At 29.6% G+C, this 15,016-nt stretch overlaps 1 protein-coding gene across 2 annotated transcripts in view; it reads left to right on the top strand.

The window, feature by feature from the left end:
- LOC106690856 (multiple inositol polyphosphate phosphatase 1) overlaps positions 1-15,016 on the top strand; it is an 88,306-nt gene that overhangs the window by 38,956 nt on the left and 34,334 nt on the right. For both annotated transcript variants that reach the window (XM_014436438.2, XM_014436437.3), the window contains exon 2: positions 6,490-6,666. In XM_014436438.2, coding sequence (XP_014291924.1) covers positions 6,495-6,666 — 172 coding nt within the window. In that variant the 5' untranslated portion in view covers positions 6,490-6,494. The remainder of the gene's footprint in view (positions 1-6,489; positions 6,667-15,016) is intronic.

The raw sequence follows: 15,016 nt of genomic DNA, 5'->3' as shown, positions 1-15,016 counted from the left end.
TATTAATCTTTAATTAACTTGCCTCAGTTAAAACAGATATAGAAATAAAGAAACTAAAACTGAATTAATTTACTATTATATGGTATCATTTAGAAAACAAATGGTAATGGTTAATAAAGGAATCCATATTATACTCGTAAATTCATTACACAGCTGGAGCATTATTTACAAACGTGATAACACTAACTAGATTCAAAGCTGACTTTCGACCTTGGAGACCTGTATAGCCATGACCAGTTGTTGACCAAACAAAACATGCCGACGAATTGAATTCGTAATGGGTAGATCCACTGTAATTCATTTTACAATTTAAAGTGTAGTACTTCAAATACATTCATAATAATTATTATAGTTATTGCGATACGAATTTTGACTAAGGAAACCGTAGACATCTTTTGTGTAGAAGTGTAGGGGTAGAGGTCTTGGCGATTTTGGGAACCTATGATCTCAAGACTCAGAAAGAGATCTTACTAGGTACTTATGTTTCAGCCTTCCCGAAAGTTGTGGGCCATACACCACATTTACCCTGATTTGTAGTAATTTGAATGACTGCTTTGAAAATTAAATTTAAATTTCTGTTATAAATAAAAAGAATTAACGAAAATTGGAAGTACAACATTATTTTGCTTGTCTCGACTCCATAATGGCGTTCAAAATTGTGACAAAATGTTACCGGGTCCTATATTTAATGTATTCCGCTACATAAATATTGGATGAATACGAACCTGTGTTTGCGTGCAGTCCCTCGATGCTGTTTGTACATTTTTCAGAAGCCCATATTCCTTCAATATTGAATGAAGTGAACCACAATCAAAATCAGCAAAATTACAACCATGTATGGTTAACTAAAATTTTTACAATTGGTATTTCTAAGTTGATTTTTTTCTCTTGGAAAAGAATAATTTCGAATGTTTTATCTATTAATGACAATAATTCACAACTCAAAAATTAATTTATTTACCTGTTTTAGAAAAAAATTCTTCTCTATTGAGATAATACAAAGAGTATCAATACTGTTAAATAAAAAAAAAATTTTGCTAGGTTTGGAATGCAGCCCCTCAATTAAAATCATAATCAATCTCTGACCTTACTTATATATTTGAGCACAACGTTTCTTTCATAAGACCATAATTCCTTTCAGATGAACTAGGCCCACATTCATGAAGGCATAACTGAGTGGTCTTGGTAGACCTTGAATGAATGCAAGAATTTGGGTGGTGAATGGAAACCTTGTGATTAAAGTATTTGTGCCTTTTTAAAAAAAAAGAGGTCACGATACTTTCTGCTTAATCTGTGACAGTTTTCAAATGTATTTAAATTGAAAATATTTACATTAACTAAAATATGAATGATTAACCGCCACCCGAACTATATTCCTCTAATCTACTTCACACGGTCAACTATCTTTCCAGTATAATTACATCTGTCATTGTTATTATTATTATTTTTGTTTTCAAAATATTTTTTTCTATTCATTTCTTCTGTTAATCTTTACTTATATTTTGCCTCTTTATCAATTATTATGGTTACATATATTTTCTTTCTCTCAATTTTATTTTTCTTTCCATATTTTAATTTTTAAATTGTTAATAACTAATATATTCATACTTCTTTGCATTATATAACTTCATTTCTATTTTATTTCCTTAATTAAGTTATTTTACCTTCTTACCTATGTATACATTTTATTTTCCACTTCTCTCATCACTTCATTTTATTAATTCCTTTCTGTAAAATTATTCACTTTATGCCATTTTGTTTATATTTTATTTTTTATTTTCTGTGTTCATTGGTTGTTATCTTGTTCTGTTCTTAGCCCAGACAAAGGCTAGAAACTGTAGCTGAAACGTTAGCACAATTAAATAAGTTACATCAACTTATTTGTGTTTCATTTTTACCGCACCCCCAACCATCTTCTCGTAAAATATGAATGAATCCTTGTAAAATTATCACTATCTATCATCCTTAGGTTTGATTAACATTTTCTTTTGATTCTTTTTAATTATAATACTTTTCTTATTTTTTTTTCGCCAACAGTTTGGCGTGTGGCAACAAAAAATACAAATTTTTACTTATTAATAATGTAGATAAGCGTATTCATTATTATAATTATTCTTACTCTCATTTTTAATGCTTAATATACTATGTATTTACATAGAAACATTTTGAAACCATAAAAATTAATCAAAAACTCTTTTGTAATATTCTAACTTGTTTTGTGCTGCAAAAATAAAAGTTGGAAATGCCATGTTGTTTTAAATTTCTGAAAGAAAACTTACAATATCTGAAGATATAATAAGAGGGTCACAGAGTGTTTTTTTTTTGTTTAGAAAGTTTTGGGTTCGATTCCAACCTGGATCAGTGAATATTTATTTCGCAGCGACTCTGAGAAATAGATCTTGACATTTCCTCTCTGGGGGCTGCGTAGGTTCTGAATAGACCAACTTGAGCCATTCGATTTATTCTTGTGCAGCAAAATCACAAACAATAGTAATTATATTGGAAAGTATCATCTTGACCGTATGAATTTGTTTGAAGGAAGATAGCCCGGGTGGCGGTCAATAAAGGTATCTTATTGTTAACCAACGTTTCGCAACACTTTGTAGGGCTTCGAAAACGTTGGTTCGATCGTCGAAACGATTAAAACGTTGGTTGATAATAAATTTTTTTTGTTACTATTTAAATACTTTTATTGACCACCACCCGGACTATCTTCCTCCAATCAGTTGTAATTATATATTTATAATTTTTTTTTTTTTGATAGGCAGAATTTTCGAGTTATTAGAACATATATATTGTTAGATTATTTTTTTTTTTCAAACAACTTAGAAAATGCATCGCCCTTATGGCACATTTACATCATAAAAAAAAAATTACCATTGAAAATATGAGCTCCATAAGATTTACTATTGTTCCGTATTTCACATGTTGCTCAATACTGTGATTGTGTGTTATTATTTTGTCTAGAGTTTGGATCTTATCTTTTCTATTATCTTTCCTATAAAGAAATAACTAGTTCCTAATGGTATTTGATTCAATAATCTTGCTACTTTGCGGTTAGCAATGTGACGAATCAGAAAAAAGCTCTAATAATAGAATGAGTCCTGCTGAGAGACGAGACTTTTCGGTCATAGATTCGATCTATACAAAATTTCTCTGGTGGAAATGGATTTTCCTCATTATTAATTAACTAACCAACTCCAGAATCCTAAGTTCTTGAATTATGATTAACTAGCAAGAGATTAACTAAACAAGATAATCAACTAACAAAATTAGTTAACAAGGGGATAATGAATTAGTAGTCTGAATATCGATTATTTATTTTAAAATAAATCTAAAAACAATTCTATTTTGTATAACGGTACAGAAGAATGAGTTGAAGATAGAATCGAGGATTAGTGCTATATTTTTTTGATAGATTTATTTATTGATAGATATTACAATCTGCCACACAGTTGTGGGCAATAGGTAATAGTGATGAATGATCTCATACATACTAAAATAAATTTAAAAAAAAAAAAAATAAAATAAAAAGAAAAAAAAATAATAATAAAAAAAAAACTCTCTTAAAATATATACAAACAAAAGAATAGACAAGATGAACATAATCAAACTATCTGTATGAAAAATAAATAAAATAACATAATGATAAAATAATATATTGCTATATTAAAAAAAAATCTGTAATTTATAGGGGTACCTACATCTTCGGTTATATTCACTTATATTACAGGAACAAACTTTATTAGATACCACTAACATAGTGATAAACGCCACACACGCTCTTTGTTCACTTCACACTGACATTTTGTTCAATGCTGGACTTTTTATTCAAACAGCTACTGGCTAAGGTTATAGATAATCTGAAAGTGGACTAAATCTGCTGTGTCGAATAGAGAAAGTTTGTGTAAACTTTTCTCTACAAATTGTGGCATGAAACAAGGCAGCAAGCTTTCACCTATACTTTCCGCTTTGTTTATCGAAGATTTAGCGGAATTCTAAGAAGCAGAATCTCTGGTGCAAAAAAAAAATTTGTTTTTCGAGACACTATTCTTGAAAACGTATTTAAATTTTATTGCATTGAAAATTGAAATTATGAATCTTTTGAAAAGGGTTGGTAAAAAAAGTTATTTATCAGTTCATTTGGAATTTAATTTTTACTCTCTTATAACTCTTTTTCTTTTTTAATCCAGTATCCTACCACTATAATTACTTATTTAATTTTTTAAGTATTTTTTCTTTTGTTTCATCGAAGATACATAAGATTAATTATCTTATATTATCTTCTTATTAATATTATTTATATGTCCCAACAATATGATGGGATTCATCTTGATTTTTTCCATTTTAAATAAAGTATTTCTGTTATTAAAAAGGCAAATTTAAAATATGAATACAACTGCTAAATGAATCTATCAGGAGATCTTTCGAGTCAGTCGAGAATTACAATTTTCACCTACCCAAAGTATTGAGTAAAAATTCTTGAAATATACGAGCGCGCATAATACTGCATCAAAATGAAAAATTCACCAATAAATGGAGAAAATGGGGTCACAGCGAGAAGTACATCTCACTGTGGCTCTGAGCAATAAATTCCTCGATACCTGTGAAAATTAGTACAGTATGAACGTGGAACTATATTCCTCTCCACATCATGAATGATAGTCGGGAAAGGCTGTGAATCGCGCTTCTGGTTGACTCCACACTCCTAGACTATCTATGTGGTACAGACCGAAGAGAGAATCGGCTGTAAATAAAACCGCTCTCAATTGCTGGTCGACAAATAATCACCTTTCTCTCGAATGCCTTTCCATCAGTTGGTACCCGTCCGTTCTGATTTCTTGCTCCCATGGTTTTCTTTGTACGCTATCCAAGTTAAGATAAGTATTTCGCTCCATTTAAAGCCCCTTCTGAACATCAGGTGCAGTTGCATAGCGTTCCTCAATATTGAGAGCGGCTGAATAAATCTTCAGATTGGGAGCTGGCGGTTGAAATCGGAATCGCTAGATTGCTTCATAAATAATAAACATACATAATCCAAGCGTTGCTATGATGCAATGCTTATCAACTAGAAGATTTTAACTTGTTTGCGGAATAAAAGTGACTCAAAGTCCAGTTTCAAGCTTCCTGATTTAAATTTTTTTTCAAGAACAACATCCTTTCCTCCAAATTAGAAATCGTTTCCGACTTGGTTCATTCAATTTTCAGTTTAGTAGTCAGCAGACCTCTTTTGGCTGGGAATCACTGCCATAATGTATCGGACGGTCCAGGCATCTCTCGCCAAGTGTTCCGCCGACATTCGAATAAAAAATTCTTTTATTCTAAACCAAAAAAGAAAAACGACGTTTGTTGGGGTAAAAATACACGTTTAAAAAATTAAAGGTATTAAAAGGTACAAAAACCTATTTACAATTAAGAAGAGTTGTGTCTAATAAAGCTTAGAGATGTGTATTAAGGGTCACTATTCAAGTAAATCATAACTAATAATAATAATAAGTAAACATAAAATAAAATTATATATTCCCATAATTGACCCACCACAAATATTTTTTTGGGATGCAAAATTGAAACATGAATTATTATTATTGTGTTTACTATTATTCTTACATATACACACAGATGATATGATAAATAATATTGAACGCATATTGTAAAGAATATATGATATATGAAACCAAAAAGCAAATATTCACTTGAAACTGAGACTACCAACATTCAACTGCGCGTATCTAAGGATGTTCAGCATTGAGGCCACTATGAAAATAAAATCAATATATTTTTTAAAACTGTGATGAATCTCTTTCGGGCCGAAGAAATGTTTAAGGCGGGCCACATGAGGCTCACAGGCTGTTCTAGACAAATGAGTGATTATTTCCTATCCTTTTAATTTTAAATCTTTTATTTCAATAATCTTAGTCCAAACCCACTGTGCTAACCACAAAAAGAAATAAATCATATATCAATCCTTAAAATACAAAATTATTAAGTATCCTTTTTTTACTGCTGTGTGTAAAAAAACTGTGCAAGCTTTATTCTTTAAATTTCTGATTATTGCATTGTAAGTATTGCTATATAACAGCTATAGAAAACCCCTTGTTAATTCAAAGGCAACATTCCTTCCTTTGGAGTTGATTATTCAATAGCCATATATTTTTCTGTTTTTAAAGTAAATATTTTTTTATTTATGCTTTTTATAGTACAAGAGCTGATATTTTTCATCACATCTTTAAAAGTTAAAAATCTCCTCTATCTACAAATATTATTATTATGTGAGATATATATTTCCTGTGTAAGTATGTTCATTAAAGCTCCTGAATCTAAGCGTTTTTGAGGTAAAGTTTTTATTCCAAACATTGAAGAAAAACTGTATCTCTATAATTCAAAACATAACACTAATATAATTTAATGAATTATATACTTAATTATAAACAACTTAATATAATATTTACTTTTAATATTTATAGATAAATGTCCTAAATATTGTTCTAGACAATATGGTGGGGTGGTTACTAGCTGGGCTGATCTGCTTCTCGCTGCAGGGGTTGGCCACCGCAGACACTGATCCCTACTGCTTCTCGGACGATCACGATCCTTATAACCTTTTCGCAACCAAAACCGCATATGAGGTCGTCCGGGACAAGAGGCTCAAGATTGGAGTCGTTCCTGGTAAGTTATTTGATACATATTTTTGTCACTGATTTTCTTAACCAAGGTGTTATAAATTTCACATTACATCAGGGTTCATCTGAAAGCACATTATAATTGAAGATTTAAATGGAAAAACTTGTCCTATTACATAAATGTAAATCTCAGAAAAATTAATTTAATATTTTTTATTCTTAATTTACACTGAAAAACATTTGTCGATGGCACATGCCTTCTATCAGTGAATAATGACCAATGAATAAATTCTATAGATATGAAACAATTCTGACAATTTCAACTCTTACTGGATTAACGGTCTAAACTTAAAATTAATTAAAAGACTCATTTGCATGCATATATCATTTCCAAGGCCAATCTGGACTACAGCTTTGGTTCTCCGCTAACACCAACGAATTCCTTGCGCATATCCAATCATTTGAATTAAAATTTAAACCCCTAATCATATTTTATTTGTGGCATTGCTCCTTGCTTTATCACAAATAAATCTCCTCCATAATGGTTTCTATGTTGCCTTTTTGGCCAGAGCCAAACAGAAATCGTTCAATAATGAACTCCCTAACAACCCAAACTTACTTGTTTCTAATCCTCCAGCACGTATAAAAAGAAGATGACCTCGGAACCTTCTAATTAAGAAATGTTATTAGAGTTCTACCTATGAGTAGCTACTCCACAAGTCCCATGCCATTGTAGTTCATCAAATTTACTAATTATATATTTTTGGTTAATTTAGTTGTAAATTTCAATAAATAGATACCGAAAAATAGTGTGAAAAATTGTTTAATTCTAAAAATGACTATAATTTAAACTTTGGAAAAATAAAACAAGATTTTATTCATAAAAAGTATTTAAAATACTCCTGTAAGAAAAAATTAATTTATTTACATTATATTTTCTTCTACTTAGCTCTTTAATTGTGTAGGGGAGAGGGGGAGATAGACTGAAAAAAAATACATAAATACTCACAAAATCATATTCCCAGGAATAGATAGGTAGTTATGAACAACATAGTAAAAGAGACAGATCCAGGTAAGATAAGTATTAAACAATAATAATCCTCATATGTAAAAAATAATAATACAAAACCCTTCAAAAAAATTTTTTTTAAATTATTTAATATATAATACATGTAGGTAAATTTTCAGTTCTACTATTAAAATAATTTAGACCAAGTTCAAGGATATTGTTCAATTTGTAGTGCTGTCACTTTAGCAACATTATAAATTAGACCACATTAAGCAGATATTAGGAAAATATGATTTAATACATTGTAGTCAGTGGGCCAGACTCTTCACCGTTGCTCTCCTCTTCCACACATTAATTGTACATCGTTGTATTCCTTGCTACTAATGATTAAAAAAGAAAATGCTTCCAGAAGAAGTAAGTGGCAACACTATATTGAAATGGCTTCCAGAGATCGTAAACTCGCCAATTTGGTTCAATTTCACCGCAATTGGCCTTTTATTGAGGATAGATGGGCAGAGAATCTTATACCATAGAACAAAGACTAAAATAATTGTTTTAATCACTAAAAAGCACTAGTAAAATTATTTTTTACAAGTCGTTCATACGAAAGTTGGAAATTCATGTGAAACAGTAATTACACGACAAATAATATTAAAAAATTCTTTGTATATAACACCTAGATCAATTATACTTCTTTTAAAAAAAAAACATCACTTTTTAAAATCCATTAAGTGGTTCCTTAGAAAATCCTCTTAAATGGCACTAAAACGGCGTATACACTTCGAGTCAGCACTAAGTTCAACGAGTACTCATAAATAGCTCAATTACCAGATGTATTGATATTTTCAAGAAACGTTTATTATATAGTGTTTTAATTACATCGACTTATATAAATTAGTGTAAAATTTAAGTGTCAGTAATATATATATGCATTTTCTTTTTATTAACTTCCTGAGAACCTATAACACGAACCATATAGTGAAAAGATATTTATTTATAGCAATAAATCTTGACTGACGATCATGCTGCCGAAATAAACATAGAGAATCACCTGAATCCCAATGATTGGTGGTATAACAGACAGCGTAGCACTGAAGCCAAAATATAGTACTAATTTCAGGAGAAGCTTTGGATGTTGATTATGAAAGTGTATTCCATTCTAAATCAATGATGACATTGTCTGTTATTTCAAATCTGTTGTTTTCATAAATGGTGATTAATTGAATTATTGGAAAAAAGGTATTAATTTTTTAAAAATGCGTTAGAGTTTCCATAACTACAGTTCTATACGGTCAATAGTTCCCTTGATAATTTTTTTTTTTTTTAAGCGAATAATGAGAATCCAAAATTTATTATTTTGGGGGAATATCATGGAAGCTACTAATCCTGCTAATATTACTATTATTAACTATATTATAGTGCATTTAACCAGCTTCAATTTGGGTTAGATACATCTCATAATTCTATGATAGTCGCCGAAATAAATAAAAAAATGTTTGTTTTGGTTTCTCGTTAGTTAGAAAAAAACTTCTGATTTTTGAAAAACTACATCTCAGAAACTAATAGACGTACAGACGTCTAGTAGGACTCAAATTGAAGCTGTATTAATGCACCATGATTTAGTTTAGAATATTGTATTATTATAATATTACGAGAAGTAGTTTCTATGATATTCGTCAAAATTCATAAAATGTGGAATTCTCATTATTTTGTCAAAATAAATTTTTATTTTTCAGAAAATGGACCTCGGGACCTATTGCAAATATAGAACTATAGAAACCATAAACGTTTATAGTCTCTGTAACAATTTAATAATTTTCTAACATAAAATAATGTGCATTGTTTTAATAATTTACGATAGGGCTCATCTTATATTTCCTCAGGAAATTACAAAAAAAAAATATTACTGACACTTCAATTTTTTCTCTAATATAGACTAGTTAAATCAATTGAACCAATATATCTTAAACGTTTTTTGAAAATATCAATTAGGCTGATAACAATACCATTTATGAGTAATCGTCGACGTAGCAACTGACTAGTGTATACGCAACAACTTTTCAGTGCCATTTAAGTGCATTTTCAAAAGAACCACTTCAAGTATTTCAGAAAGTAACCAGTGTCTTTTTAAAGGAACTACATCTTTTATCTGAAAAAGACTGTGATATTGTTCGTATTTAGTATCAAACGACCACTTTGTTTTCTGGAAAAAATGTTTTTTTATATTAATGATTTATTATAATGATGTTTTGAGAGTGGTTTATTTCATTATTAACACACACAATTTTGATCTAACTATACTCTCAACTTTTATTTTCAGAAACTCTCCCTCGTTTCGGCCCTCAGGCCATTTTCAAGTAATCATTTTCATACCTTAAATATTGATGCCATGTTCTTTAAAATCTTTTCTGCAAGCTAGTTGCCTATGTCACATTTATTTTTTTAAATATTTTAAATCTAAAACTTTTTCACATAAATAATCTTCTTTTTTTCCACTTATAAATATCATTTATAACAGAATATACCTTCAATAGTTGAAGGTTTCAACTGTGTTGCACGTTTCTTAGCTTGTTGGTTTTTATCATTCATGGTTAGTCACTCTCACAATCCAAGATTTAACATTTTTGCTTTATGATGATGTGATGACTTGATAAGTCTTATTAGCTAGTCTGGACTGTGAATCTGTGTTTTCATTTCCGGCAATCCCACAATGACCTGGTAGCAAGACCCTGCAACACTGGTTGTTCAATTTTTTCAAATATAAGATGTACAATTAATAGGCACGTGGGAGTTGTGCTCTGTAGTATTATTGTTTATAAAATATCACGCAGAAAAGATCCATCCCTCCATCCGCATACCTTCTATTGACCCTGAAAATACTGAACCTTGAAAATTGGTAATATCTCAGCACTATAAAATGTTTTAGGAACCATATCCGCACTAGACATAAATCCTTTAATATGATGTTCAAGATATCATTACATATATTTTATTTATGAATTTGTATCTTCAAATTTAAATAAAATACCTTTTAACTTTATATAAATTGAAGGGGTAAGTGGATGAAATGGCTATGTAACATTTTTTGAATCTCTAGTTTTGATAAAGGGAGTAGGTGGGCACCTAGACATCTAGGTAGTGTGAGTTTCTCTAACCATAAAATTCAATTAATAACTGAGATACCTAGATGTAAAAGGGCTATATACACTTCAAAACATAACGAGCTCCAAAAATTTAATTGTACCTTGTTTTCTTAAAATTTACTCTTTTTAACTTAACTCCTTCAATTATTTACCCTTTAAACTATCATAAAGTAAAATTACAGAAAGGAATAGCTCTTTTTTTTCACATTCTGATTTCTCAAATTCATTCAGGTCAAATTTGCTCTTGTTTTGCCTTTACTTTTCTCAGATCAAACGACTAACCTGGAATCCTCACACAAGACTGAAAAGACAGGAAATTGCACGCAGATTTCGACTATTACAGCACTTACTAGACAAACGGTCTAAACTTCCAACTCATTACAAAAGACTGATCTACATGACAATAATAAGGCCCATCTACGGAGTTGAGCTTTGGGCCTCCACTAAACCTTCGAATTCCTCTCGTATCCAATCTTTACAATCCAAAATTCTTCGTAAAATCCTCAATGCTCCTTATTTTGTTACTAATAAAACCATCCATAAAGACCTAAATGTTCCTTATGTAACCGATCTAGCCCAAACCCGATATTATTCCTTCCATAATAAACTCTCAAACCCACTAATTTCTAACCTTGCTTTCTCTTTCATTCCTGGCAATCCTCCAAGGCGCCTGAAAAGAAGATGGCCTCGTGACCTTATATTGTAAACTGTTTTTAGTGTTCTACTACCGGGTAGTTTCTCTACATCCTGTATCATATCATTATGTCATTATGATCAAATTTACTTGTTGTATTTTTCTTTACAGTTGTAAATATCAATAAATAAATAAAAAAAAAATTCTCAGATACATAAATAAATATCTTTCAAACAATCTACTTAATCCTTTTATAATTGCTTTGATTTGAAGGATTTGATTGCTAGTAATGAAAAAGATAATTAAAGAGATAACAGTTACAAAAAAGGGAACTGAAAGATATGGAAAAGATAGTTCGCCGTTAGATGAGTAATTTAAAAAAATATATCTCTCCTCCAACTTTTTTTTCTCTCACTAATTAAAACATATATTGTTTTATCGATTTGATTATCTACATTCTTTTCATATATATAACAAGATAACTATAACAAAACATAATTAATCCCAATAATACTCTATAAGTCAGGGATCACTCTGAAACTACTTAATTACATCAATACTAGAAAATAAAACTGCAGTTATTAATCGTCACTAATATCCATATAGTATAAAAAACAAAGTAAAAAGATAAAATATAAATAAGTAATCATTTTGCTTTATTATTTTTCAACAATCAATATTAAGTTCATAATCCCTTAATTAAAAAACCTCTAATTAAATACAACAAAACACAAGGTTCAACGAATAAATTTTAAATCAGTTAAAATTTGTTCTTATTTTCAAATGGAGCAGTATAACCTTAAAAATTGAAACATGGGATAAGTATTTGTTCTGTGTTAACTATTTTTAAAACTTGCGTAACTTGATTAGTTCTGTAGTACTCCAATCATAAGTTGGATATTGGATAGAGGCACTGGTATGGAAAAGACAATATATAAAAAAAAACATAACATTCAAGCTTGTTCGTGGAAAAGACAAAAAGTTTGCCGGGAGAAAGATTGCTTAAAAATATTTTTAAAATTTTTGCTTTAAACGTCGTAAATTTTTTTGTGACTTTCTTTCTATTCCATTATTAGCAAATTAACTCAAAGGTGTTAATTTTAATTACTTCAACTATAATTTAAGCTAAACATGCTATTTTATTTTTTGTCCAACGCGTAAATTAAAAAAAAAAGAGAGATAGTTTATTGTCATTGTAATTGTTTATGACTATCGATAAATAAAAGATAAACAATATTTAAGATATTTTTATAAAATTCAAAATTAATAACTTTATTACTTTTTAAGTTATAGCACTTCATGTTTTCAGCCTATGTAAGATCTTTATTAAATTTACTGAATAAGCCTGAATTAGAGAATTATTGACTAGTTTTTGATAAACTTCGTTTAAAATATATTGTTCATCAAGCTTCTGAAAATGTACAATAATTGGTCACATATTTGTGAAGTTTTACATTGACATAATAGTGAAACTCTACGCCCGCCTTATAAAATGATATTTTTAAAATAAAATTCATCGTGACAACCTATCTATGTTTATAGTCATCAAAATTTCTTGAAAAAAAGGTTGGCAGGGTGAAGGTTGTGTTATGTTTACTTACCACAAATCATTGAAGGATCAAGTACACACTTTATAGAAGTTGGAAGTGTAAAGGATAGCCTTCAGCCAAATGTTCGATCCAGGGCCGAAATCTGACTTAAAGTAGAGAATCTAGTTCCTATTTAGTTACATAAAAACTAAATATAAAGTATATGCAATATTTAAACTTATAATTTTAACAAGTTGTCATTGCACGGCCTATATCAGCGTCCTATTGGTACGAAGGTGTATTGACTAGCTTTATACGCTTTCATTCGTGATACTAAGCTTTCCAGGTTAGTGGAACCACATTCCAGGTATCAATTGTGATTATGCCCCGAATCATATAACATTAAATTCAATAGATTTTTCCGTTACTTAACCGTGGTTATTGTGAGAATATCATTCTATATAAAGATAACGGTCTCTCTTATAACATGATTCAAAGAAGTTATTATAAATTTTGTCTTCACTTTTATTCACAAGCCAGCACAATATAAGACTTAACTATATTTTACAGGTATTAAAATTTCTAATACCTGCTAATTACCTGTTGCTAATATAAACTACAAATACCACATGTTGACCAAAAATTACTCTCCACAATGAAAACCTTTAGCAGAACAATCTATCTAATTGAGTTGTCGGATTCAAATAATGCCATTTATAAAACAATTACTGATCAATAAGGCATAATTAATCACAGATTGACTCAATTACTTAGTATTTTGCTACATACTAGCAGACCCGGAAACGCTTCTTACTGCTAAATTTGAGATGAATATACAATAGATTAAATAAACACAATTAAAAATTAATATATACATCTTTGTATTTAGTTAAAATTACACATTTAAGAATACACCATTATTAAGATTTAACAACATAAATAAAACCAAAATATACAATAGGGAACCAAATAGAATATTTTGTTTGTGATTTTTAAGCTATATCTATAACTTTTTTCGTTTTAAAGAAAAACCAAGACCATATCTACATCACTAATAGATATAGATCTATTAGTGATGTAGAAGAATTTTGTGCCTTGGGTATATATTGTACAATGAAAATTTCTGAAAGGTGTATTGATAAAACATAAATTCAAGCAATGAAGGAATGACCTTAAACCCTTTAGACATAAAATAATCAAGTCTTGGAAAATGGTCTGTGAACAACTTCAACCGTTCAACAAAAACAAACCGAAATTATGTATTTAGGACTGATGTTCCTGAGATGTTTCACACACTTTTTCGATAAAATCACTAACTTAGCTTTTTTTTTTTTTTTTTTTAATTTTCTCTAAAACGTCACCGTAGATTTTATTAATTTCGGTAAATCAGCATGCCATTAAATGCATCTTAATATCAGCTAGATGTTATCCTAATCTAGTAAGAATAACTAGGAGGGTAAGTCAAAGTTTTGTGTTGCGTGCACCGCTTCATATTTTTTAAATATAGATGTAAAAAAAAATATATATAGCTGTGTCACGGAGAACGTTTGCGCATGTGAAAGCGAAACGTGATTGGAATTTGACAAAATCAAGAGGAGACAATCTATCTTCTCTCAACTCGCAAATCTCAGGAACTTTTATCACAAACAAACTAACGGTGGATGGTATGGCATTACAATAATTTGACTTGGGCAGATGTACACGAAACTAAATTTGATTCTCGAATTCTAAAAAATAGAATGATACTGGAAATTTTCGATTAAAGAAAATAAATCTTTTTCACTTCTTGCATGAATAACAAGTTTCACAATTCAGGATGCAAACTTAAAAATGAAAAATAACAAAGGAAATACATTAACTTACTATACCTGATAGAATGGATTATGGCAACATACACAATAGGCGAGCTAAGGAAAACATTAGCGATTCATAAGTAGTGAATGGAATTTGACAAATTTTTTTCTTTTTTTTTTTTTTGATTTGATAGATTTATTTATTGATAGATATTACAATCTGCCACACAGTTGTGGGCAATAGGTAATATTGATGAATGATCTCATACATACTAAAATAAAAATTAA

This window comes from Halyomorpha halys, unplaced genomic scaffold (genome assembly GCF_000696795.3).
Source record: "Halyomorpha halys isolate HHAL.00 unplaced genomic scaffold, Hhal_1.1 Scaffold1912.1, whole genome shotgun sequence".
NCBI classification, from domain to species: Eukaryota; Metazoa; Arthropoda; class Insecta; order Hemiptera; family Pentatomidae; genus Halyomorpha; species Halyomorpha halys.
This window is presented reverse-complemented; position numbering and strand designations above follow the sequence as displayed.